The sequence below is a fragment of the Falco punctatus genome (assembly GCF_963210335.1).
Source record: "Falco punctatus genome assembly, chromosome: 6".
Classification (NCBI taxonomy): domain Eukaryota; kingdom Metazoa; phylum Chordata; class Aves; order Falconiformes; family Falconidae; genus Falco; species Falco punctatus.
In genome coordinates this window covers 90,270,009-90,296,733 of record NC_137585.1, presented here as the reverse complement: position 1 = coordinate 90,296,733, position 26,725 = coordinate 90,270,009, and the positions used below count along the sequence as shown (strand labels likewise).

General features: G+C 42.5%; 2 protein-coding genes across 2 annotated transcripts in view; one reads left to right on the top strand and one right to left on the bottom strand.

Annotated features, from left to right (window-relative positions):
• Positions 1-26,725, top strand: part of GRAMD4 (GRAM domain containing 4) — an 81,682-nt gene that overhangs the window by 17,874 nt on the left and 37,083 nt on the right. The window contains exons 2-3 of the mRNA XM_080394099.1: positions 8,358-8,568; positions 17,281-17,401. Of these exons, the coding sequence (XP_080250225.1) occupies positions 8,358-8,568; positions 17,281-17,401 (332 nt within the window). The remainder of the gene's footprint in view (positions 1-8,357; positions 8,569-17,280; positions 17,402-26,725) is intronic.
• The window catches only part of CELSR1 (cadherin EGF LAG seven-pass G-type receptor 1), a 295,961-nt gene that overhangs the window by 249,362 nt on the left and 19,874 nt on the right, over positions 1-26,725 (bottom strand). The gene's annotated exons all lie outside the window — the stretch shown is intronic.

The following is a 26,725-nucleotide window of genomic DNA, read 5'->3' as shown; positions in this document are numbered from 1 at the left end:
CCGGCCGCCGGGCCGCCTCTGCCGGCACAGCCGTTTTTGTGCAGGATTTTTGGTGCTGCTCTTATGCCGGCACAGTAAATGTTTCAATTTTTTTCCTCACATGGGTGTCTAGAGGGAAAGATGAGCTTTATCTTCCTGGTTTGGGAGTTAATATTCCCAGTTTTCCGGTTTACAGAGGAGTTAATTTAACAAAGCTTGCTGATTTTTGGTGTCATGATGAAAAAGAGGCGGAGGTATGCAGGGTGTCGCGTGGTTGCAGAATGGGTGTGTTTTTGGAGGTGTGCTGTTTCCAGCGTGATGTTAAGAGTGGAGGATTAAGTACAAACTACAACTCCCACAGCTACTCAGCTGGAATGGTCATGGCCCTCAGTTTCTTTCTTGACACACTGGTATGACACCAGTATAGGTACATGTGTGTGCTTTGGGCTTGGTGGTTTTTTTTGTGAACCCCTCCACCCACCGTTTTCCAGTGATGATGAAGCCAAGGCCCCACCGTTTCAGCTGTGAGGGGTCTGTCCCTAGCAGTGGGAGCAGCAGGTCCCCTTTCTCAGTCCCTCTGTGGTGGGTCACTTGGAGGTGCCACCTCCTGGGGCTTGCCGAGGGGCCTGTCCCCACATGGGTAAGAGGTTCAGACCTGTGCAAGGCATCAGCCTAAAACCGCAGGGACAGAGCAGCTCATTGTGGAAACCTCTGCCTTACGACGTCTGCCAAATAGGTCCGAAGTGCCCTCTGGCTGAGGCAGGTACAGGAGGAGTCCGGGAGCCCCGTGCTACCCCAGTTCGGTGTCTCCCCTCTTGCCCCAGCCCCTGCTGTCTGCAGCAGCCGAGCTGGCGGTTTTGAGGAGAAGTCACTTCTATTGCACAGCCCCGATTTGCCTCCCAGGCAGCCTCATGTTGTGAGCTGGATGACACGTTAGTCTCTTTGGGGGAAGAACATGGGTCTTTAGTGTGATGCACACTCATGAAGCTGCATTATGGTTGCTGTGACAACCTCACCACTGGCAGTCAGGATAGGTGCATCGAACTTCTGTCTCCAGGCCCCGCGGTGTACCGTAGCACATGTTACACTGCTTTGTCGCGACGGAGGGAAGACACAGTCACTCAATGTGAGTGATCAGCAGACTTCGTTTATTGTGCCTTACAGTCATCTTTTATACCTTGTTATAATTAGCTCATACATATTACAAAAGTTAAGCTCATTATTGGTTAGTTGCCTAAATACCAAGCCCGCCCCTAGTTTCTCTTCTGTAGTTATCTGTTCCCACCTGCAACATTCTTTTCCCACCGAAATCTTCCTGTTATTGTGTAACAAGGACAGCCAAAGACAGTGTATTTTGCTTTACTTCAGATAAGCTGAGAGCGATGTGCATTTTTGTCCAGCCAGCTGGACTGTGTCTGTGAACTTTTTCAGCTAGCCAGTTATCCACACTGCTTTCCACTTTCTTTTTTTTTTTCCCTCCCCTCCTCCCCCCATTCAGTGGACAATTAAAAATTGTTTCAGACTCGGTGCTTAGTTAATAGCTCCATCTAATCCAGCCTGCAACACTGAAGTACAACTTCCTGCTGGTTCCCAACCCCTGTCAATTGAGTGTTGCTTCTGCCAGCAGTCCATAATGCAGAGGAGGTGATTCTGGTGGGATTATCTTTGTTCATCTCCCTTTAAACTCAAGGGGAAAATAAACCTGAGTTACTAAGCATAATGGTTCTTCATAAGATAGGTATCCCGATAACTTCATCTCGCTTGCAAAAAAACCCAGCAAAGTCTTATCACCCTAGTCTATCCCTATCTAGTTTAGTCAATCCCCAGAGTTTTAGGGACTCCTGACCCTGAAAGGGTCGGGAGATTTTTGTAGGTGTTACTCAGAGCCCAAAAGCAGTTTGCTCTGTATATGCATTACATCATATTATGACCCTGAGGCCAAGGGTGACGTAACTGGAGGAAGGCTTTACCGGGCTGTGATGCTGAGGTGGTGACTGATTTCAGGATGAACCCGTGATGGGTTGAGCATTTTTTGGTTGAGCGTGTTTGTTGATGTCAGAAATCAAGGGCACTTGCACAACGCATGTAACTTTGTTGCTGTTGAGAGTGGTTGTAAGCTGTTCTTGGCCAGTCCAGCTGGATGTTTGGCCCAAAGTATTGTCGTTTCTTAGTGTCCAATGAGAAATGATGACATTCCTAGTACAAGGAACTCAATACATTTTGTAGTCCTGGGTGATACAAGGCTCACGTGGGTGCTGTTCATGGAAGGACTGCATCGGGTGAGGTTTGTGTGCCTTCTGTGTGCTTAAGCATCTTGTGGGATTGAGCTTAATGTAAAGTTTTCTTGAAAGGTGCCAACTTCATCTATGGAGAACCACTCCCTCTTGCCTGAGAGGAGACGCTATGGGTAAGGTTTGGCTTTCCTCACAGATACGAGCCTTCTGGAGAGCGATTTGGGAGATGTGTGCGCAGGGGAAAGAAAAGCTGAGCAGACAAGGAGCTCTCAAGTGGAATCAGCTGATCTTTCTCTGGTTAGTTTCTTAAATATTAATAACTACAAAATGTTCAGACAGTGACTTGAGATTCTGTCCATTAAAATGAGAAATTGGTGTGTGCGGGGGGGAGTTATGTGGCAAGAGGGAACTTTTTGCACAGAGCGGTTTCTAGAGCTGGACTGCGACTCTGCTTTAGGCTTAGATGTACTCACTGAGGTTTCCCATTTTAGTGAGCATGTCCACGAAAGAAACCACACCAGGCTTTGTTTTCAGCATCAGTTGGGATGTGAACGGCCTGAGTGTGTCTTCTTGTGTTCCTGGTCTCCTGTCAGCTCTCTTAGGATAATATGTAGGAGCATCTCAGTGAAGAAGTAATGAAAACCTAATGTTACCCTCATACTTTCCACTCGGTTTGCACATCCCTTGCTCACAATAATACTGAAACATCCTGGTGTTGACACCATGTCTGTACTTGTTCATTCACACACAGCCTGGCTTTTCTTGGATACCGGAGCTCTTACTCCGGCCTTCTCCAGAAAGATGTTTTGAGACTGAAAGGAGAATGTGAAGGAGGTGGGGTATAAAGATGAGAACTAAGGTTATTATGCTAGATTTGCTTCAACTCCAAACTTCATCTTCCTGAAACACTTTTTCTAGCACAAGGAACACAGGTGCTTTGAAGATTACTTTGCTGTGTCATAGTCTTCTGTGGCCTTTTTGACCTGAGATGGAATTAATCCATGATGTTTTAGTGGGTTTGGTTGGTTTTTTCTTTTTTTTTTTTTTTTTTCCGCCCAGGCTCTGAATGAACGCTCGCTGAGGTGATGCTGTTTGACTTTGTGTAGCAGACTTGCCTTTTGTTAACAGCTAAGGAAAACTGAATTGCTGTGTTTGTGAAGCAAAGTCCTTTCTCTGGCAAAGTGCACATGAAGATTTAGATCTTCAATCTCTGCCTGGTCTACCAGGCCTTGCACTCTCATTATTGAGTATGTATTATTGTGTAAAAACTAACTGCAACAGAAAACCAAAACCTATAAGCCACTTGTAGGAGACTCTGGGGCCAGTCAAGGTGGATTTTCAGACAGCAGCGGTGCACTGAGTGCTGCCCTTCCCCGAGTTCCCTCCTCCCTCCTGCATCCCAGCCTCTTCCATGTTGATGCATGAAGAACAGAGCATGGAGGGGGCAGTGGCATGAAGGGTTGGGGGGGATGTCCATAGGAGCAAGCCCCATAACTGAGTCCCTCCAGAACGCACCAGGCAGGCCGCCTATTGTTCCCTAGAAGCTGGTGGTCCCCTTGCTGAAGGCTTTCTGTAAATGTAGGCAGAAAAAACTCTGCTGGATCTCCTTATGTTTTTTATGTGAAAGTTTGGGAAAACTTGATTTTTCTCTACTTTGGTGGAAGTTTGGAATGCTTGCGTATGTTGGTTTGGTGTTTGGGTCTTGCTATATTAATTTAAACTGAAGTTATTTGGGGATTAATTGAGCATTTTCATATTGGGTCCAAATAAGGTCACCTCTTCTTTGGCCCTCTGTAAAAGGAATAAAACGTCAGCCTTGAAGGATTTGCTTTAGCAACTAGATATGAATGGCAATTAACCCCCCCCACCACCACCACCTTTAAAGATTATTTTAGCTTTGGGGTTTTTTTTAAGCGTGGGAAGTACAGAGCTTTTTCACTAACCAAGCCCTGCATACATAAACTGCTGCCTATTTTTTTGCTAGATGGTTTGGGACTTCATGATAATTTTTACAGGCTGCTGTTTAATTTTGCTGGTTTGACCTCTGCTACTGCAACAAGAGAAACAGAAGTCATCTTAAAAACCTGGGTGCTTGAATGGTCGGGTATGAAAGCATGTTAATGTAAGGTATCCTTACTGTATTACTACAGAGGACCTGCTAGTATTATTAGATCTGGCTGAGGTGCACCAAAGTTGGACCTAAATCAGTCTTGCGGAGTCGGCATCTGCCTTACTGTGCTCTGCAGCTCTTCCTGTTTCAGCGCTGAATGTGGGAAAGATGTTCTGTTGCTTACATTAATGGCAGGGTGTTTGTATGCAGAAATAAACCTGATCCGAGAGGATGGATTTGATTTTATTTTCTCAAGTTAATAATTTGCAGGCGTGATAACAGTCTTATTTATAGCTTGTTTATGGTGTGGTAGTGAGAACAATTACTGTCACATGTATGACAGTGTTCAGAAATGAGAACGTTTACAATGCACGGAGTTAAAATATTTGCATTTTTATTATAATTTCATAGTATTTATTTATGGTTAGTTTGATAGCAGGGGGAAGATGGGGGTATGCATTCCCACTCTGGGCACAGCATGTTGAGGTTGCTGGTATGGGGAATTACTAGAAACAGAAACGAGAAACATAGCTGAACCAGCTGAGTCCTGGATGTGGATGAGTAGTTGGGAAAGGATGAGAGGATTAATGGCTGTGATGGTGAAGCAAGTGTTTTGATATTTAGTTACCCTATTTTACAATAAATCTAATTCTAGATCAGATTCTGGTCTTACATTTTACAAAAGCATCCTCAGGCTTACCTAATTTTTACCCAAGTCACTTGGAATACAAAATCTCTGAGAAGCATTTTTCCGTCAGCCTGAAAGTGCTGAAATGTCACCATATTTATTGATCTTTATCTAAAAAAAGAGTTGCTAGTTTGAAGAGCAGGCTGCTGACATAAAAAGCCTGTCTTAGATCGTGCATTTGGCTGCAGGCCAGATAATGAGTTTCTATAGGAGCTTGTTGGCAAGCTTAGGTTTTTGCTTAGGTTAATCTAATGTAGCTGTAAGTAATCTGGGAGCCTGGTACATGCGAAACAATTTTTAGAAAATATGATCTTATTATTTTTAAATTATAACTGAGCAGATACTTTTATATAACGGCTTCTTGTACTTTGAGCACTTAAGAAAAGGCCTGGGAACATGATCTTTACTATTTCCTCTTTCAGTGGTCAACTGACTGAATAATACTTTAAAAATATTTATGCTGATGACATCTCTTTTTGCTAGCCTCTGTGTTACAGAATTTAAGCTGACTCTTCAGTGGATTGATCTGTTAGTGCTTTAAAGAAAGGCTTGCATTTTTAAAAGACCAGGTGGTAACACTCTTAAGGGTAAGTACATCAGTTTTACTAGTAAAAAATACCATAAATGTATCATGGATACATCTGTTGGTGAGGTTATTCTGTGACCTAGGGCTGACATACATGAACCGTCCTAGGAGGAGGCTGGAGTTTAGGACTTCATGTTCCCAAACGGTGTCCATCCCCCAAGCAGTTACACCGCTGGGTCTTTTCGCTGGCCTTGTGGGTCTTGCATTCTTTGTTGCCTGAAAGCAAAGCTTGAAGGGTTGGAGATTGGTCTGTCTCAAGATGTTTTTGTTGCCTCTCACTTGCTTTGTGTGGTAAGTGAATGTGAATTCACTCTAAGGAGAAAACTGAATTTGGATCTTGAAATGTCCATGGAAATGCTATATATGCCAGGCAATAAGAAGAGGTCCAGATCCAGCCCTGGTTTTTGGGGAATGTTGGGTAAATGTGGCTATGACGGGAGAATGCTGAGGACTCCCTGATTCAGCCCAGGACAGCAGAGCTCATCTGCAGCCTTGAGTTCACTGCTCCATCCGTAAGAGGGATGGAGAAGGCTTGGAATGAGTGCTTGTCCTCTGTTGGCACGGGCTGATGAGTGCCGACCAGAAAAGGGATAGCACTCTACTATTCTTATTATTTCTTCACATAGCTGTATCGTTAGCAGTGACAGCACAAACGGGGTTTGGTTTACAGCTGCTTTGCCGTAGGTCTGACTTGCATGGTATGTCAAACTGGCTGAACACAGATGGAGATCTTTGAGATGGGAGGGGGCATGAGACAATTGTGCTGGTGCTTATCAGAGGTTTAAACTTGCCTGATAGCATTTGTTCTTCAGTTGCTATTAATAGTAGAGCCTACAGATATTTCTGGATGTGATAGCTGACAAGTTTCTTCATCAAATAGTCAATGAATGAGCAAGAAGTGTTTCTATTTTAAACTTAACTTTGACGAGTAATAGAACTTCAAAGAAAAGCTCTTCATAGAAAATAACCTTGGGTGTGAGTTACTGCAAGTGATTCTCTTTCAGTGGAAGATTAAACATGGGGCTGCAACTTTAAGCATCTCTGATAAAGGAACAGTTTTGCGGGAGTTTTTGGCAGCTGCACTATAGGGAATTTGTATTAGTTTCAAACTTCTGTGTTTAAGTGAAGGTGCTAATAAATCTTGGCAGAGTTGCAAACTAACGCAGATTTTGAAGGGAGTGATTTGGTTTGAACTTGGTGTCAACAGTCACTGCCAAAGTGTTAGGGTAAGTGGAGAATCCTCAGGGAAAGTTGAAGAGCTCTGTTGGAAGGAGGTTTGTGTTAGGAGGTGAGAATTGCCTCAAGTGCAAAGGCTATGGGAGCAAAAGCCTCTTCTTTGTTGCTCTTTATTTACGCTCCTGAAGTGACGGATGTCTAAATCTTTCCCTTTTTCATTTCACACCAGAGTCTGGGGTGCTGTGCCATGACGCTAAGTGTATTTTTTAATGAAGAGGAGGACAGTGCTGACCATAGGGGAAAAAAAAAAAGATACAAATAGGAACAGGTGCCTCAAAATGTGGACTGCAAAAATCCATTTGGGAGAGCATTGTGGCACCTTCCAAATGACTGCTCTGAGCTGAGGAACAGACTTTGTAAGAGAGAAAATTGTGGCTGGTTTGTTACAAACTGCTAGAGCGCTGGCTTGCTGGAGTGGCAGGATCGAGGAATGAACTTCTTTAAAAAATGATGGAGCTTGGCTGGGAACTTCGGTGCAGGGTGTGTTGCATAGCACTGAATCGGACTGATCTGGCAGTTCTGGTTTAAATCAGAAATCGTACGGTGCAGTGACTTGGAAAGCTACCATTACAGTGAGTTTACATATATTAATTAAGCGTTTTTCTGTTGTCTTAAGCAAAATGCTTCTCCCAGTATGATTTAAGTTATAGAATTCAAGTATTGCTCATGTCAAATACTGCCTGTGGAAGTGAAGTGTCCTGGGCATTTCTTGTTCCTCTGGATGCTGTGGCACCTGCACAGTCTGCAAAAGTACTGGCTGTGCTGTTTCTCTTACAGTAAAGTTTTGGTTGTACTAGTTTTAAAAAATTGTGAAAACGTCACTGATAAAGTGATTCTCCTTTCTGTCTCAAAGGGAGTAATAGAAATCCAGTGAAGGGCATACAAAATTGTCAATAGTGGTGATTTTAAGGATTTTGGCAGTGCATTTGAATGTGTGTTATGATCAATTTCAACAATCTCTAGTTTTTGGTGGCGTCTTCTGCATGGCGTCTGTCTGGCGGCTTTCTTCAATAAACCTTTGGTACTTTCTGTTTTCTTAGCCCAAAGCAGTAAGGAGATATGAGAGCCTCCTTACTTTCTTGCTGCAGTTTTTCTGGGAATTTAAAGATCGGTTGTGAAGCTTAGTGGATTTTCATGTCTTTGATTAGAAATATCAGTGAGCTGAAGAATGAGGACTTTTCAGCCAAACTTTTTTTTGTTTCAAGTAACCTGTTAGGAACTGACTTCCTAATCTTTCTTTGGAGTCCAGGTTGTTAGCTTGTGCCCATTCTGACTTGCTTTAAAAATAGCCATGAGAAAGAGGCCATAATAGTGTGGGAAGGTGGTAAATCATCAACTACTGAAAAACAAACCATGCATCTGTTACACTGTGGAAAAAAATGTCTGTTGAAAAGCTGCAGCATGTTTTTCCTCCAGTGGCAGAAGGCCCTTGAAAGATGGTTAGAAGCAGTTAGCGATTAGAATGTGTGCATTTAGGTTTATTGTAAGCTTTCTAAAGCTCTCTTGATGTCTTGTTTCTTGCAGAGACTCCAACCGTCATGTTAAGGTAAAGCAGAAAAGTGCAGTGCTGAACATGCTAAAGAAGTTGGACAAAATAAGGTTCAGAGGTCACAAGAGAGATGAGTTCCTTGATTTAGCAGAGTCTCCAAATGCTTCAGACACTGAATGTGGAGATGAAATCCCGGTGAAAATACCTCGAACGTCAACTCGAGACAATGAAGAGCTGAGAGACCCTGTAAGTGCTTGATTTAAGTATCATTATATTATGCTACATAGTTGTCAGGCAGAACATTAACAGGAATTAACAATTCTTTGTCCCTGTGTTTTGGATTTAACACAAGGCTTCCATTTTGTGGAAAGATCAATTTATTTCTTAGTATTAGGGTCCCCTGTCCCTGCTGTTAATTTTAGATGTTGTGGGTTGACAGGTTGTTAACCTCGGCTGTGCTTCTGAATGCTGTCTGGTTTTTATTTGTTGAATTACTAATGAACACATCTGAAGGAAAGACTTCTATTCAGTCTGAGGAGCTCAGATCTGCTCAAATGAAGGGAGAAGAAACAGGACTTCTGGTGACTTCATTAGAGTTAAGAGGGTCACACCACCCTGCTCTTGGCTGCAGTGTTGTATCCAGTAGTGCTTCCATGCTATAGAGCGAACTTAAACCTATGCAGGAGGTGCTAAAAATTTTTGGTGCTTGTAAGCCGGAGCACCCGTATGTTTTTAAAAGACACTGTCGCAGGAAAAGTTAAGTAGTGGTTAAGAAGAAAAAATCCTGCTTTAACTGTTCAAAAATGGCTGTGGATCCTTGAGCTTGGCGTGCTACAATCTAAATTAAGATTTATCCATTTAAGTGTATTCTAGAATGTGACTTGGAAGTCAGAATTTGTACGACTCCCTATATAGAAACTCACCGTGCAGGTTTTATCCCCAAAATGTGGTCTGAAAGCTCATTTCTAGAAGCACAAGGCTTGCTCACTGCAAGTTTTAAACTAAAAGACTTCAAACCGCATATGCTTAAGTGTCTCGTTTGGGATGGGCATCTTGTATCCTGTTCTGTAGCTATTAGGTTTTTTAAATTTAAACGGGTTTGTATGGCATTCACATACAGTCCTGCTTATACGGAGTTCTTTTGCCCGTAGTTTTTGTTTTTGTTTTGTTTTTTTCCCTATGATCATGGAACAAATGAGTAGTCACAGAGCATTTTTCAGTAACAAAAATATTTTCGGTCTATTGTATGCAAATCCTCAATTTGCTCAGACAAGGAAGTCTGTTGAATGCCTTTCCTTTGCTATTAGTCTACTGAAGACATCTGTCATTTGTTAAGATGCACATATTGTGTATACTGGGACAAATCTGTGCTGCTGCCTTTCCAACATGGTATTTTTTGAGTTTTTTGTAGGTAAATACTGCTTTATTTTCATTAAACTCAAGGCATTGTATTTATGTGTAGAGAGCAGGGAATACCTTTTGTATCTAAATCAGAAGAATCTGGATGGCAGAGCTGGAAGCTACAGAAAAATTTTTCTTAAACCCTCGATACTATTTTCGGTATTTCTTTAGTATAGTAGCTCCAGAGTGGTATGGCTGAGGCAATAGCGAGGTAAACCTACAGTTTTGACTAGTTATAAAGCCTTATGGCTACACATCTGCGGTGATGGTCTCCGTTTTCTCAAGCTGGTGAGCTCTCTGCTGAGAAAGTAACTTGAAGAGAAACACTTTTCTTTCTGGTTGATTGCATACCGTTAAGTAGGCTGTTGTGATCCAAGTCCTTGGGATACACTTGAGTGTTGTTCTTTAAAAACGGAGAAAGGGAGAGAGGAAAGCAGCAACAGCATCAGACTTACTGTTGTGCCCTGCTTCTGATGTTTGGGAGCTCCAAACCCAGTGTGATGCTGGAACAACCCAAGAGCAGCAGCTGTGTTACAGACATGTTACAGGCACAAGCAAAATAAGCAAACGCGTATCAGATCTGATGTATAAAGGCGATGTTTCAGATATATGTAAGTTTGGGGGATTAGCACTTGTCCCTCACAGACATCTGCCCACTAAGTGCTGCTGCCCATCCATAAAATGAAGGGAGAAGAAATAATCCCCTGTGCTGCAGAGGTGCCAGGACTAAAGAAAGTAATGTTTGTGTATTTAAGTCAATATTAAAATAGTGGCTGAGATCGTGTGAACAGGATGATTCTGAATTACGTCTCTGTTTCTTACTGAGATCATATGGTTAAATTGGCCTGAGCTGTTTTTAATTCAGTGACTAAAACTCAAATCTTGTGTTGCTTATATAGGGTGGTTTTCTTTTATAGGCTCTGTAAGCAATTTAGAATTATACTTTTATTACAATGATCATGAGAAGACCAAGTCTTACTGGATTCTTCCTGTTTAATACCTTTGGGGACTGTTGAAAGCGTATAAAAGTCAATGCAAGTCTTGTGTGTAAATTGAAGTTAGGCTGCATGTCTGTTCAGATAGATGTGATCTGTGTTGCTGCACAGTTTCTATTAAAATCCGAGTACAGAACTCCTCATGGGCTTGAAAGAGTAAGATTGGTGGCTTGGAACTGAGCATAGGCATGCAGAATTTGAGTCCTGGTCCCCTTATCTGCGTCTTCGATACACAGATGTCTCTGACTCCACTGTCAGCCATTCCCTTCATAAAGGCTTCATCTCAGCCCCTCTCTACTCATCCTGCCCCCCCCCCCCCCCGCCCTTTTTTTTTTTTTGGGCTTTTTTCCTCAGTCTGGTGTATTAAATCATTACAGAGCCATTAAAGATAGATCTCAGTCTATTAGAAGAACAGTACAGCACAGTCATATGAATGAAAGGCCCTTCTGTACTGTGCCTCAGGGGCACACAGTGCACTTAGAAACGCGCACATTAGGTGCCTCTTCTTTATGCATGTGTCTGAACTTGACAAGCGTATGCAAAAAACTTGCCACAAATGGAGGTTTCAGAGTAAAAAGCCTTGTTGTAAAAGCTTGTGATTGCAGACCCCTGACCATCTGCAAAGAGGAGCATCCTCTGTTGCACACCTCCAACAAGTGAACATTCGGTCCCCCGCCACAGATCCAGCAGTGGGGCTTAGTCCCAACACTTCACGTCTACTGAAATAGCATGTGCAAAATTTACGCCCCGCAGAAGGACAGAAGGGGTGGGCAGATGAGGTTATTTGATATTTTTTTATCTTAGAACTGTGAGCTCTACCTATTTAGTTCAAAAATAAACATCCTAACTCGTATTGGGTAAAGCACACAGCTAGCTCCTGGTAGGAGGGCCCTGGGATTGGAAGGATTTGTTGTTCTCCTTTGAATTCTCTCCTTGGTGGTTTCTGAGAGTTTTGTTCAAATGTGTCTTATTCTTAATCTGAACTACTTTGGTCTCAGTTTACAGGCTGGCTGTTTGCTCATGGGGGTACTTTTCCCCCCTCTCATTTATGTGCTCTGACTACCAGGTATGTCTGAGGTCTCTGTGGGTACTTGGGGGCTGTGATCAGACCGTAGCCAAAACAGCCCTGTTGGTTAACAAATTAACCCTTTGCGAAGCATCTCTTTTGGTTCCTGCATGACTTCCCAGCTTTCTTCCTCCCTTCCCTCTTTACCATAGGTGTTTGGTTGCTTTTTTTGTTAAAGCAAAGAGATTCAGCACTGTATGCAGCACTGTTATTTCTGCACTGTATGATGTTTTGTAAAAACATCACAGTTGTGAAATAGGTAGAGGGGGGTAACATGGTCCGTTCCTGCTTCCTGATAGTGAATGTATTAGCATTTGTCTTGTTGAGACATTGGAAATTCAGGTCGTGTTGCTTGCTCAGTAATTAAAGTCCCCTTTAGTCGGTGCCATCGTGGTTTCCTATTCTGTAGATACAACATGGATTTCTTCTGGCTAGATGATGATTCTGCACCTAAAAAAGGTTGAAAACATTGCTCTGGCAACTTGATCTGCTAAGATGCAAATGTTCACTGAGGGAGACTGTGGCCTGAAAATCACAGCCTGTCCTTGTATTTGCTGGTTCTGGTTTGATTTGCCTCTTGTTAACTTATGTCTTGTCCTTTTGTGCTGTAGATGAAATTATGTACTCTTAATGTGACAAGTGTTCCGTTTTTATAAAAGGGGACAAAACGTTCAGTACAGTGTACAGGCATATGAATGAACTCAGTGCAGAGGGGGATCATGTCCCCTTTGGCAAAGGGGGGATAAGAACAAATTTGTGTCTAAACCCAGGGAGGTTCTGCACTGACCTCGCAGTGAAAATTGCGAGTCAAAGTGCTCTCGTACCTGGCATATTGTACTGAAAGCAGTCTACATATGCAAGTTCCGTGCCAGTGTGCTAGGATTAAATCTGAATTATTGTGGTACAGAAAACATTATTTTAATTGCTGTGCCAGTACAGTTTGGCTTTTCCTGAAACATGTCAATTAAAACCTTAAATGCTTCTGTATCAGTCACCTCATTTACAGTGGTTAGAAGGTATAAAGCGTGATGTTTGGAAGGTACAAAGTAGGATGCAAATATTATTTAAGATATTAAAGTCTCTAAACCTGGCTAACACCGATTTTTTTAAAATTTATGTAAAATGCAGCTGTGTTTTAGGACCTTGCCGACACGAGTATGCTTCCAAGAATAGCTACTAAGGATTAACTATTCATGCAGATGCTTTTGTTCTTGAGCAGCATGGTTGGGTTTTCCCTTTCCTTACAGCAGGTAAATGCAACAGCCACAGGGAACCCTTTTGTAATTTGAAGTAAGAAAATGCACATGAAGTATCAGTTGAGAAACTCAAGAGGGTACAACCTCTCTAGACAAGCTCTGTAGTTTGTTGTATTAATGAAGACTTTTTTTTTTTTTTTTGGTGCTCAGATGAATGCAAGTTAAAGTTTTGTATTTTAAACTACCTCTTCTGTGTCATGAACTGGCCGGTGTCAGGCCCTGAGGAGTGACTTGGGTGGATGGTTATACCCTTGGGTTTGCCATGCCGTGTTCTTGTTGCTCGTCATCCTCTGTGTTTGTGAACTGCTTCTCTCTAAGTTAATGACAAACTTGGAAATTAGACCAGCATTTGGTTAGGTATTCCTAGAGAAAAGTCACCCATGTAGGATGTCCTGCAGGTAGAATAACAGGAGAGAGTTGGCCAGTTATGTTTCTGTGTGATGCTGAAGCTGTGCGGAGAGGACAGATCCACATCTGCTCAGTTAAGAAGTGACTTTAGACCTTTTCTGTGGCTGTGCGGTGACAGTGGTGTTGGCACTCGGTGCACAGAACAAAATCCCAGGGCTTGCAGGATGATGGGGGTTTGGGAAGGGAAGTCAGAGAACTCCCAGGTTGGGAGGTGCTGTCAGTAAAAGCCAGAGGTGCAGGTGGCTTGAAAGAGACATTTGTGGGGACATGTGGTTTCTCAGATCTGGAGCTGGATGTGGCTTGAAGCAGCAACTCTGAACTCTGATAGTGGATTAGAGGCAGTCTGTCTTTAGACAGAAATCTTCCGTTAACCCCTCTGCCTCTGCGCTCAACTCTGCATTTTGCTGGTTTCCTAGACAGTGCCAAGCCTTGTGTGTAGTCTTCACTAAGTAATAGTGATTGCCAACATTTTAAGAGGGCTCCTGTGTGAAATAATGTTGGAGAGAGGCAGAAGGAAAAGCAGAAATCTGTGGAAGCTTTCAAGGCTGTTACTGTGAGTCAGAAGAAAGGACGTCTGTACAGTACAGCGTAGTTTAATCCAGCTGAGTCCCAGCACTAGCCTACAGAGGCAGCAAAAAGGAGAAACTTTTACCCAATTAACACAACACAATTTTTGTTAACTTGAGAGCTGAATCAGTTATGCTGACTTCAGACAGAGGTACTTTTTGAAATCGGAGGCGAACAGCTGACCTCCGGCAAATGTATAGACCTTATTTCTTACCTTTTTAGCCTGTTAACACCTCTTGACAGAGCAAGGTTTGTTGGTGTGGGGAAAAAACTTCCAGGACAAAAGAATCATCTGCTTAAATGTCTCCCTTACCACTGTCCTGGGCATGCCAAGTTTTCTGTTGAATTGTATGTAATTGTATGTAATTGAATTGTAATGAATACAATAATGGATTGTATTCATTACTATGTCATGGTGTCACTAATTTTGGAAATCGGGTGCTTTATTTTCCACCAAACTTGTATCACTGTGTGTCGTACTACTATGGTTAAGCCATTTTATTATTAAACAATAATTACATGATCTTGCTCCTAGTGTTCTTAGCAAGCACCCTTATGTTTTACCTTACTGGATATTTTTTTTCTTCTTTTTTTTTTTTTCTAACTTAGGAAGACATTGTAACTTTTCTTTTTGTTAGTTTAATGGTGTACCTCCTGATATCTAACACATCAACTGATGTCAGACTTCTTGGGTCCAATGCTTTCGCAGATATACACATTTGGAAACTGTCAGAATGAGTCCTGGTAACTCATATCACTGTCCCCAGTGCTACGCACCTCTTGCTTTTTCCTTCACCCTGAGAGGCACAGTCAAGGTATCCTGGGCTTTAATTAATGATTTAACATCTCTGAAGAAGCAAAAGTGGAGCTGGTTCTCTAGATGGATTTCTGAAGTGTGGGTTGTCTCTGAATGAAATATCTTGAGTATCTTCAGTGAGAATGAAAACTTGAATATGCTTAGGTATTTGCTAGCTCCTTTCTTCTCCCTCTCCTCAGCCTTTTGCTTGTGTCCTTGCCGCAGTGCATGGGGTTGGGGACCGGAGACTGGCTGGGCAGGATCCAGCTGCTGTCTAAGCAGTGGGCTGATGCGCAGAGCCTGGGCGCATTCCTGATGAGCACAGCATCTTGCTCTTTGACCTGTACGTGGTTTTATTTATTTATTTATTCATTCATTTTTAAGCAGTGGCACTGTTTCTTTAGACAGCTTCATACGAATTCCTGTGTACTGGGAGCAAAGATGGTCCCATTGGATCAGATGTGGATTATACAATGTAGAGAGCCATGCTTTAATGCTTGGGCAGCAATCTGGATTTCAGTAACACTTTCCTTGTGCCTGCCTGTGGAGTGTGTTGTGAGGGTACTGCTGTTTGACTTCATGCACGCCATCCTCCTTGGGGCTCTCCCAAGTGTTTGGCAAGTGATAACACTAAATCTTGCAGCCTAAATAAATATGACCCAGCTGTATAGGTAAGAAATCAACACAGGTGAGTTGCCATGCCATGCTCTTCTGAAAAGGGGAAGCTGTTACTCTTCAGCCGTGGCTGGAGTGGTTGTAAATGGCATGTCTTACTGCACCTCTCTGGCTAAAGACAGGTGTGGATGGGAAATGTGGAGCACAGGGAGGAGGATGCTGTGCTGCAGTTCCCTGTGTGGGGACTGCCCTGGGGTCTGTCAGTCTCTGCTGTGGCACGGTTTGTGCCGGCTCCAAAATAGGAAGCAGCAGAGGGCTGCTGCAAAGCTAACGGCTTCTGCTCCTCCTTGGGGCCAGCAGCCGTGGCAGAGTGCTGTGTGGGTGTGCGCTGCATTTAGGACTGGAGAAGGCATCTCTGCTTGGCACTGTATCGAGCAAGCCCAGGTGGCGAGTTGGTGCCAGGTAAATGCTGTGCAGTAAATGCCTACAGAGTGCTGGCTAATTTGCCTGTATAGAAAAATTCTGAGGCTTAAATTCAGCATCTGTTCAGCTCAAGCAAGGAAACAGATGCTTAATAGGTGTCTCCACACTGTTTTATCTTAAAAGTGTAAGATATTCCCAACAGTGAAAGTACTTTGCTGTCAGAGAGCTCTCGGCAGTTCTTTCCTAAAACATAAAAAAAGGTTTTTTTAATTAAACGCTCCTGTAAATTAGTCGAGTTTATGTATATATATGATCTAAGCTGTCATGGTTAAGTGTATGCAAGCTGACTTTTGAAAGCAATACAATTCCTGTGTGTTTTCAGGGCTCAAATGAGGGATAGGGGAATGCATAAGAGAGGTAAATAAATCCCCTTTTGTCTTGAGATCATTTCTTAGATGTAGGCTTCTGTAATCTAGCACTTCGAGTTTGAGTTTAAGCTGTTGGAGAAGCTCCTGTAATTCTTGTCGACAGTCTTTTTGTACCGGTTGGGGACTGCGCGCAGTGCCTGAACAACCATTACCCAAGAGATGCCCTCACCCACCCTTTCCCCTGCTGTCTGAAAACGCCTGCTTTATGAGAGAAAGATAGCATCACCTGCCTTCTGCTGTGTGGGCTTGGGGTTTTTCTGTGCTCACTTTGTGGAGGCGGTGCTTGTCACTGCTTTTCCTAACTAATCAAATTGCTCTTTAATTCCTGCGTTCTGCAGTGTTTCCAGTTCTGAGTTCGTTCAAGGGATGCTGGTAAATCTGTCAAGACACACAGTCTCCTTACTCCCTCTTCTCCTGGTCTGCCAGGAGGAGCTTCTGGGCACCATCCTTCAGCAGTAACTGGGTGGTACTGGAGGTGAGGGAGTGGGGGACCCCTTCCTTGTAGAGAGTTGTCTTCAGAATTACAGGTTACATGAATGGATATTAAAATATACAATATATGTTTTTTAATGATTTAGTAAATATCTAGAAAAGTATTACTTTTGCTAGCCTCACAGTTTTATATGTAAAGTGTGTTGCATTGACCATTCATTTAATGGGAAGAGGAGAGGGATGGTATAAATACACCTTTTAAATCAGCAGAAGAAGGGCTAAATGATGATGCAGCACAACTGGTAAGGAGGGGGAAATATCTTTGTTTTCTGTAACTCCCTGAGGTTTCCAGAAGTGCGTTCTGTAAACCCACGTGGGAGAGATGCTGTTTGATTAGCTTTCACTCATTTGTTTTGGTAATTTAATGCTGAATAAGAGGCATGCAGAGTTGTTGATACTTGCATGTTTCTTACATGGGTTCTTTACTGCCCAGAAGTCAGGTGATGTATTTAAATGACCCCCCCAAAAAAATGTGCCTCTGAGCTGTGAGTGTGTTTTGCCTTTCTTATAGGCTGGTCCAGGGACCGTCATCATGGCTTCAGGAGTCCAGGATTTTAACAGAACGGAGTCTGACAGACTGAATGAGATTAAAGGTCACCTGGAAATAGCCTTACTGGAAAAACACTTTTTACGTAAGTATAACATTAATGCTCTGTGGAAAGGAATGGCTTAAGGCTGCTGAAATAAGGCTTCTCTAAACTGCAAAAGCTGGCGTCAGAATTTTGAGGTGTGCTGATCTGTGGATAGCATGTGGGCTGATGCTTCCCTAGGAGGAACCTGAAAGCATTCACAGGGTTTCTGGGTCACTTGGATATTTTTTCCCCATTGCATTCGTCACAACATACTTTGCTACATGACAGAAGCCGCTTAGTTGAAGTCTTGATGTTGACATCTGCAGGTTAACTTACAATTAACTCAGCCTTTCATATGGTTGCAATAGGTGTGTTGTTGTCTGGTAGTAACCATAAGAAGAGATTTCTGAAGGGTGACCAATGCATTTCCTTGGCAGCTGTTTCAACAAGTCAGTCTTAAAACACATCTCTTAACAGTATATAAATTACTAGTAAGTGGTGTAAGACATAAAAATTTCAAGTGTTACTTGTTTGGGTTTATGCATATGTATATATGTGTGTGTGTGTGTGTGTGTACCAGAGAAGATTGTCATTCATGGCTAGAGGTACCCGTAAGATCTTTGGGTTTTTATCTCAGCAGCTCTGAACTGCGGACTTGTAAGACAGGATGATTAAAGCCAGAAAAATGGAAGGCAAGCATTCCTTTAACTTGATAAAGTAGTCATCTCTGTAATAAATCAATGAGACTTCTTGCTCAGTAGCTTCCCAAAATGGTCATTTTAATAGATTATTTTTGAACTTCTGAATATGAGGGTTGTTCTTATATATTGGAAGCTTGTCAAATACTTTCTAAGGGGTAGAGGTAACAAGGCTTATGGAGTCTATTCAATTTCTAGGTTATTATCTTCAGTGTATTCCTAGGGATTTGGAATTAATTTTCTGTGACTTGTTTATCATTTGACAATATTTCTTTGGTATTTTTCCCTCATGTGTATGAGAGGGAGGCTTGATAAAAGAGATAGGGCAAGAATTCATAGCAAGCTGCTATCAACTTCCACTGATAATCTGGAAGAGGTATCATGAGTGGAATATCAAGCCAGAGCTGAAAGCTCTATGACTTGCCTTGTTGGTTTCAGTGATTTATCTGAATTCTTATTTAGCTGTGCAGTACAGAGTTACCACGTACTCCTTCCATCCCCAAAGACTTATTGCTTAAGCTCCTGTTATGCAGTTGTTTTTTAAACTAGATGGTACATTTGTGATTTCCTGATGTCATCTGATGTGTAACAGAAACAGCAGGACTTCGAGGAACTGATTTCTGATTTGAAATAGGACATACTTTTAGCTATAAAAATATGATATGGTTCCCAAACACTTCCATGGCTGGTGAATCCATTCTCAGTCCTTAGTATGTGCTTACAATAACTACGTGGAGCACACATTTTTGTAAATATTGTTGAATATTTTTAGTCTTCAGGTTCTTGCTGTAGTTGGAAAACCTTCAGGTCAACTATGTTACTATTCTTAGCTGAAACTTTCTCCTTTGCACAGACCTTTGTAGCAAATTCCAAGGTAAGGGGTAATGAGACTCACCCTTTCATGTGAACTTTGAGCAGGTGATTGGAGGTTCAATGGGGTAGTTCAGCTGGGTGACATGAGTCAGTCCTGGGCATCTCCAGCCCTGACCGCTAGGTCAAGAGCTCATCACCAAAGCCTGAGGTTTGCTGTAGCTGCAGTTACGGAGTTGTCCTGACAAGCTGGTTGTAACTCTGTACATGAAAACAAAAGAATAAGAAACTGTTAGAGAAATAAGTGCAGTAAAGCTTATCCCTTATTCCCCTACACCCCATTAAAAATTTTGGGCTGAATTATGTAGCTATTTGTCAGTTGGATTAATGTAGGAGCTCAGTTTTTGGGTGCAGTTCCTGCATTCTTCTATTTTCTTCCTCTGAGTTAATGTTTTCTTTTTTTTTTTTTTTTTAATACTAGAAATGCTTTGTTATTTGTTTTCTTCCCAAAAGTGAACTGATGGTGACTGAAAAACATTCTTGAAATGTGCAGTTTGTTTACTTTAGATTGCCCTTGGAAGAAAGACTGATGATTTTTTTTTTTTTTTTTTTTTTTTTTTACATCCTATTGCTGCAGCAGGTGTTTTTTAAGGAGGCTAGTCACTCAGCTGTATTTGATTACTATTTTAAATTATGGAATTCCTTAAGGACACCTTGCTATAATTGTACTTCTACATAAACCTTTTGCCACTTCCTTTTACTCCATTCTCTCCAGCGAGGTGTGCCAAAATCAAAGCAACTGCTAGTATGTAGGGGAAATATTTAAAGTTCCACGGATTTTCTTTTTAATGTGTTGAGTTTCTAATCATCAGCCTGACCCTGAGTTTATTTTTGCCTCTTCTATACCTCTCACTTGTATTGGTGTGTTACTAGCCAGGAGGTTTAAAGAGGAGAGGTGTCCTCCCAGCTATACATTACGTATAATGTACACATCTACTGACTTGTGTTGTGTGGGTCTGTAGTTACAGGTGCTTGGCTGAAGGAAGAGTGAACTGCTAGTCTTTAAACTCCATTCAGCCGTTAGCAGGCACAGGTAAAATACGCAGTTTGGCCGAGTAGTATTTTCAGTGAAACACATCCCAACCCTAGCTGTAACCTCTACGAGCTGCAGAGGAAATTCAGAGCAAATAGTTACTAGAGACCAGCAGTTGTCTGTAAAGGGAAAATATCCTCATCTAAGAAAGATGCCAGATGAATCTCTTCCTTAGCAGAGATAATCTAAACATCTAGAGAAGCGACGGCGGAGAGGAATTGCTTAGTGTGTTGCATAGCTGTAAATGCAAATAAAATGTGACTGGAAGTGCGAGGGGTTTAAGCTGCAGACTGACAGGAGGATAAGGCACACAGAGGAAGGAATCCTGGATAATGACATCTTAAGCAAGGAGGGGGATCATCTGACTCTTCCAGCAAAAGGGCTAAAGCTGCTTTTCCTGCCTCTGCAGGAATGGTCTTAATCTCTGTGATCTAATGGCTCCTTCTGAGCCTTATGACAGGAATGCTGAAAACGTGTGTGTTGGGTCTGGGGTGACTGTGCGATCAAGTGGGTTCCTGCAGAACAAGGTTTGAACGGCTGCTGAACGAAGAGTGCAAAGAGCTTGGTCTGCTGGACCTCCAAATGCGAGTGGATGGAAAAGGCTTTGTCTTGAAGCTCTCGCCACCAGAATCGTCCATGTCTCAAGGACTTTGTGTATTACTTAACCTTGGATTTAACACGTGTGAACACTGCCTTGGTGCTAGCTGAGGGCTCAGGCTGGGAAGGCAACTGCTGGACTGGGGCAGCTAGGTTGATAAGCTAAGGTTAGTAGTTAAGTAAGTAGATAAGTAAGGTTAGTGCTTCCATTTCAAAACCTAGTTGTATCTAAACAAGAAATAAAAGCATGCTTGCTGCTTTTGCATTTGAAAGGCAAAACAATAAGCAGCATCTTTCTGAGTTTGCACCTCACTGAGGTAAACGTTCTGCTTTTCTTCCTGTTATTTCTCCTGCTTATGGGAGGGCAATTCTGCAGATGCCAGCACGCTGGTTCTGGCCCTACAAAGGGTTTTGTAAGCACACGTGCACCCTGTGGTTTACATGAAGTATTAGGTAATTCTCATTCAAGGAAGTTCAAGCCTCTTGCAATACTAATTATAGCAGCTCAGGGAAGGAGATGATGGTAGCAGCAGCTAAGAGTAAATAAAACAGGTGACTGTTAGAGAAGAGGGGTAGTCATGAACTGGTAAATTGAAGAAACGCCACATGAGGAAATACAGTCCTCTCCCAGAAGGATTTTGCATTCCACTCTGTACAGCAGGCTGTGGCAAGAGTCTAGGGACTTACAAAACTGCTAGTTTTAGTTATGATTTTTATACCAGCATTACAAAAGAAGACGGGATTATGCTTCTTTCCCATTGAAACTTCTACTCCTGCACACTCTTCATTCTCATGTGCCTTTTTAAACCATTTATGTAACTAATTCCACAGTGTTTTCTCTGGCTTCCACTTTTTGGTATAAATGACCTCATGACTCTTTGTAAGAAGTGACCTAGCAGAATACCGACCTCATAAAAACAGAGCTCTAGAAAACCACGTGTGGTCCTTGGGCAGATGTGGGATGTTAGAAAGTGGCAAACCTTAGAGGCAAATGGTGGTGGTTGTGACCAGCAAAAAATGTGTGCTACAAAGTCCTGTCCTGTTCAGAAATGCTGATACCTCTTCGAACAGCCACAGTAATAGTCAATTTGTTGCATACAATGAAGCTGCATCGGAGTCCAATTACCAACTGTTTCAGAACATCCTTGGTGTCATTTTTCCTGACGTGAAGGTCAAACACCTGCTGCAGTATTAGAGCTAGAAGAGTGTGAAGGAATAGATTCACTGATTCACTGCACTGGTTTTGCTGTCTTTTTACTGACCTGGCAGCCTGTAGTCACCTTTGGTTCAGAAATGTTGAAGCAGAATAAAGAGCTGATTTACGTAGCAGATGAAGTCCCCGATAAGACACTAAGTGGCTGCTGAGTATATTTAAGGCACCCAAATACCATCTGTGGGCCATGGTAGCCATTCCTTACTGGCCAAGGATGCTGCAGCATGGGCTGCTAAATAAAGTATGCTGGTGCTGGTGAGCACTGAGACTGCTGTGGCAGTAGAGCTGACTCTGGGTTTCTCACACCCTTTACGCTTCCCCCTAAGCCTCCTTTCATTCATCTTAAAATCCTGCAATCCCAAGTGCTTACAGTGTCCCTGGGAGATCTGCATGTGTCCCTTGAGCTTGTGGAGTTCCTCTGATGAGGACTGTGGTTTATGTATGGTGACTGGTGGGGAGTCTTCTTGAATGTTTTCCTGGCAGTAAAAAGATGAGTCCAGGCTTTGCTGCAGAGCTGTCTGCTCACCAGAGCCACTCCTGCTTGCTTTGTACTAGTACTGACAGGGTTTAAAAGTTTTTCTAGGTGTGACTTCTGACTGGGAGATTTCTCAGATACTATGGAAAGTTTCTTGAGAGGTGTAGGAGCGGTTTTGCTTATACCCAGAGATGTTCACATGATGCACCATGTGTATTGAGTTCATGTCTAGCCTTCCTGGGCAAAAAATGCTCCAAAACTCTGGTTTCATTTTCCTAGAAACGTTGGAAGAGGCAATTGCGAGCAGGGTCAGGCACTTGTCTGGGGCTTAAGAGACCTCAGTACAGACTAAGGAGGATTCAGACCTCCATTTCTCATCTGTGAGGACTCGACTCTGACTGGTGGAGGAGATAGGTTATGCCCTTGCTCACTTCTGGCTTGGCTTCTGAGAGCACAAGGTTCCTGAGACCAGGGAAGAGGGAAAGGACGCGACTCCAGCCCAGTGCAGCAGCAGGTTGGAGTCCTGGGCTGGTCCATGTTCTGGGCCCGGCTTGTGCAGTCTGCCTTCATCATGGGACAAAGCATGTAAATGGTGGTGGCATGAAGATGCCAGAACACTGGAGGCCCCAACCTGGGAGGACCACATGCTGTCACACCACCTTTTCATGGGACTGATTAACCAGAGTGCAGCACTGAGATGTATTGTTTTAGCTCCTCCGCCAGCTCCAAGAGGTGCCACCCATGCTTTGCATCATGTACGTGGGGTGTGCTCTGCCTTCTGCCTTTTTTGCACGCCCGGCTTGGCTTTATGAATTGCAGAGTCAGTGTGAAAGCTCAGGCAGGGCAGTGGTCAGCACTGCTGTGACTGTCCCTTTTGTGTGACTGGGCTGGAGATTTTGGGAGCCCCATGTGGAACGTGCCCTTCCCTGCTTGGCTTAGTTACACAAAAGCCGCGGAAGAGCCTCCTGCTATTCCCAAGCCAGACGTTATTTCAATGCTTATAGCCTGTTTCACTTCTGCCAAAACCAGAGAGTGAAAACAGTTCCTGCAATAATGACACATTTTTTGCAGCTCCCTTCATTTTAGATGGATTCTGCAACTCTTCTGGCATTTTTAGTCTCTGGAATTTCTGAAAAATTCATAGAGCAGCAGTACTTTTCATGATTTTTAAGCTGACAAAAGTGTATCTAGCAATAGAAAACTTCCCACTTGATGTTTTGAGAAGGGTATCTATCTCAGTAAGCTATTGATTTTTACGATACTTTGCATATTTTCAGGAAGCTTAATTTAAAATCCTTCCGTAGTGAAGGGGAAAAGATCCTGTGTCTGTTATAACACAATAAAGTTCTACTGAAAACACTATGTGTAAATATAAAGTTACTAGTTGGTTGTTAGCATAACTGTTTTGTACATTACCATAGTAATGACATCTTAATTCTAACCTCAGCTGCCTGAAGTGGGATATAACAGGAATAGTGAGAGGACACTACACCATTTTGCACAGAGGAAGAAGACCGTGTCAAATATGATGTGTTTTGTAAGTCAGTCTCCCTCATTACATGAAATAAAAGCACACTTCACCCAAGACTGCTTATTGAGGTGAAGAAAAATAGCGCCAGGGGAACATTAATTGCATGGAGAGGCAGGATGATGGTTCAAACTCAGCCTTCCCTCCACTGCTTCTGGATCAGAGTCGGCTTATTTTCTATCAGTGTGGAGAGAGCCCACGCTGCTCCCCACTCTGTAGGTGTACGCAAAGAGACTCAAAAACTGGTCCTCTGAAGCTATGCTTATTGTAAGTACTGGAGCAGGAGCTCTGCCTTTGAAGAAGCAAAGAGAGGCACAAAGGAATGATGGTAACAAAACAACAACAACAAAAAAAGCAAAAAGAGGAATTCTTTAACTGCCAAACCTGTGTTAAGGTTCTTTTATGGCAAATTGTCGTGACTGTTTCAGAATACGGCAGGTCACTTCTTTGTTTTGGTGTGTGCAGGTAAACCATACTGAGCAGGAGAAAGGTTATAGTGATAATGTGGGTTTTATATTTCACGTTCATTTCTTCACTTGACCAAAATGCCTGTATAAAATGGGATAGGGAGGAGGAAAACATACGCACTCAATAAATATAGCTCATCTTTAAAGTTTCTGTCTGATTTTTTGGCTTTTTATGACACAAAAATTCCTTTTAGAAAAATCTTTTTTCATTTTTTTTTTCTTATATGAAAGACACTTGTAAACAAGCAAGAGGCCTGACCACAAGGGAAAACCATTACATTGACAAAGCAAGGTGTTCTCAAATGCACAAAAGAAACCCCAAATAGTTCTTCCTTCAGTTTTCCTCTTTTGCTGACTTTTTTGGGGTTTGTTTTTGTGTCATCCCCCCCGCCCCCGCAATCTGATTAGCATTTGGATGCCTTACGTTTTGTTCCCATCCATAGACTGGTTGAGTTTAAAAAAAAAAAAAACAAACAAAAAAACCCAAAAAAACTTCTTATGTTTTTTGCATTATTTTCTTTGCATTATTTTCTTTTACACAGTGTAGCTGAGCAAAGATGCACTGAAGATAAAGTAGTTCAGGATGAGTCTTCTGGAACAATAGGAAAAGTTGTTTTTGAGAAAGGAGGAATGAGAATTCAGAATTCCGGATTAATTGTGTAGCTGAATGTGTGGACAATGCATTTTGATCCCTATGTACCAGTAGATCATGTGAGGTGTTGGATTTGGGGTGGTTTGTTGGGTTTGTTTGCACTCCGTCTGGATTTTCCTTCTTCCGTACAGGGGTTTCTTTGCTTACCTAGAACTTCTCACCAGTGAATAAATTAAATTGTTGCATGATGCAAAAAAATATGACAAATTCACTCATGCTGTGGGGAATTTCAGTGTGACACTAACTGCTAGAGGTTCTGGACGTGAATCAGGACTTGTAGACGGCTCTGTTCCTTCTAAGTAGCTAATGGTTTCACTGATACCTTAGACTGTGCTCTTAGAAAGAGGAAGCTGTAATTGTAATGTGTTGGGAATAGTTTTTGTGTAGCATTCTCTGTGGTGCTGTAACATCGGCTGCCGTTCCACTCCTTAGCACTGTGCAGCATGCCTGGCAGAGGTCCCTGCAGTGCAGGTAGGTGGTGGTTCAGAGGGTGCTGCCACAAGTCCTTCTTCTCGTGCTGGTGGGAGAGTACCTCTTCCTGACCATCGCCAGGTGGGATGCTGGGCTCAGTAACTCTTTCGCCTCACTTGATGTAGCTGCTAAATGTTTGTATATGGCGCTTCGCCATCTCGGTGTTGTTTTGCAAGATAAAGAGGAACAAAAATAAATTGTTCTCGCCTTTGTGTCTGAGCTGTCATAAAGAACCACCTCTGAATTAGGCAGTCTGAGAGCTTCTGCCTTCAGTTTAACAGGACCTTTACTACTTTTTTTAATAACTAAATGGTATAATATAAATATAATAATATATACATTATATTTTAGATATATATATCAGTATATATACATTTATTTATCTATAATACAAATATAACATAAAATATAGTTACCAAAATGAATTTTGAAGAAGCACTTGGCAAAAGAGGGGTCAGTGATGCTGAAACTCATCATTATGCCTCACCAGGTTCACTCATGGCTTTTCTGAATTAAAAGCCATACAAAAATAATGATACAGGATAGGAACACAGGTTGGCTGCAGTCTGTTGGTGTGAAAGGGTTGCTGGACGTAGTCAAAATAATATAGATTCCTGCTTTTCCAGCAAAGAATATGAGGACAATGTCCAGAAAAAAACAGTGTGGAGAACTTCCGCTTAAAATGCGGTCGGTTTACAGCGTTGTACTGAATTGTACTGAATGGTAATAGATCTGGTATTTTTTACGGTAGGAGGGAATTTCTAAAATTGTGATCAGGTAATGCCACAGTAGGGCTGCATCCCCCCACCCTCTGCCCACTGTTGCTGCTCTCCATCTGCTGACATGATTCTCCAGGCCATCATTCAGCTCTGGAAGAGCTGTGAAGAACAAGAAGGCTGGTGTCTGTTTTGGAAGTGACCACCCAAGCACACAAGACAAAGGAAGGGTTAGACAGTCAGCCTGGAGTCTGGGGCTTCAGAAGAGGGGTGTTTAGGTTCTTCCTTCTTAAAACACTGAGTAGCCTTCCTAAGCAGGTGAGCTTCATGCTCCCCAAGTGAAGTGTAGAAGTCCAAACGTGAAAGAAGACATGAAGAAGTGAGTTAAAGAAGAAAGGACAGCTAATGAAGTGGAGCTGCTAAAGTGATGGCTTAGGCAAGGCCTCGTCTTACGCAAGCATCTGGTGTGCAAAGAAGTAGAATATCTTGCAGTGTCTGGGATCAAAGACTAATGTCTTATCTGAATTCTTTTGCATAGAGTCGTGGTAAGTCTTCGGCAGTCTCTGTGGTTCTCAGGTCAGTGGTGGAAAGGACATAAGCCCTGGGGAAGGAGGTTAGAAGAATAACAGGTAACAAATAGGACACAAAAGGTGTATCCAGTTGT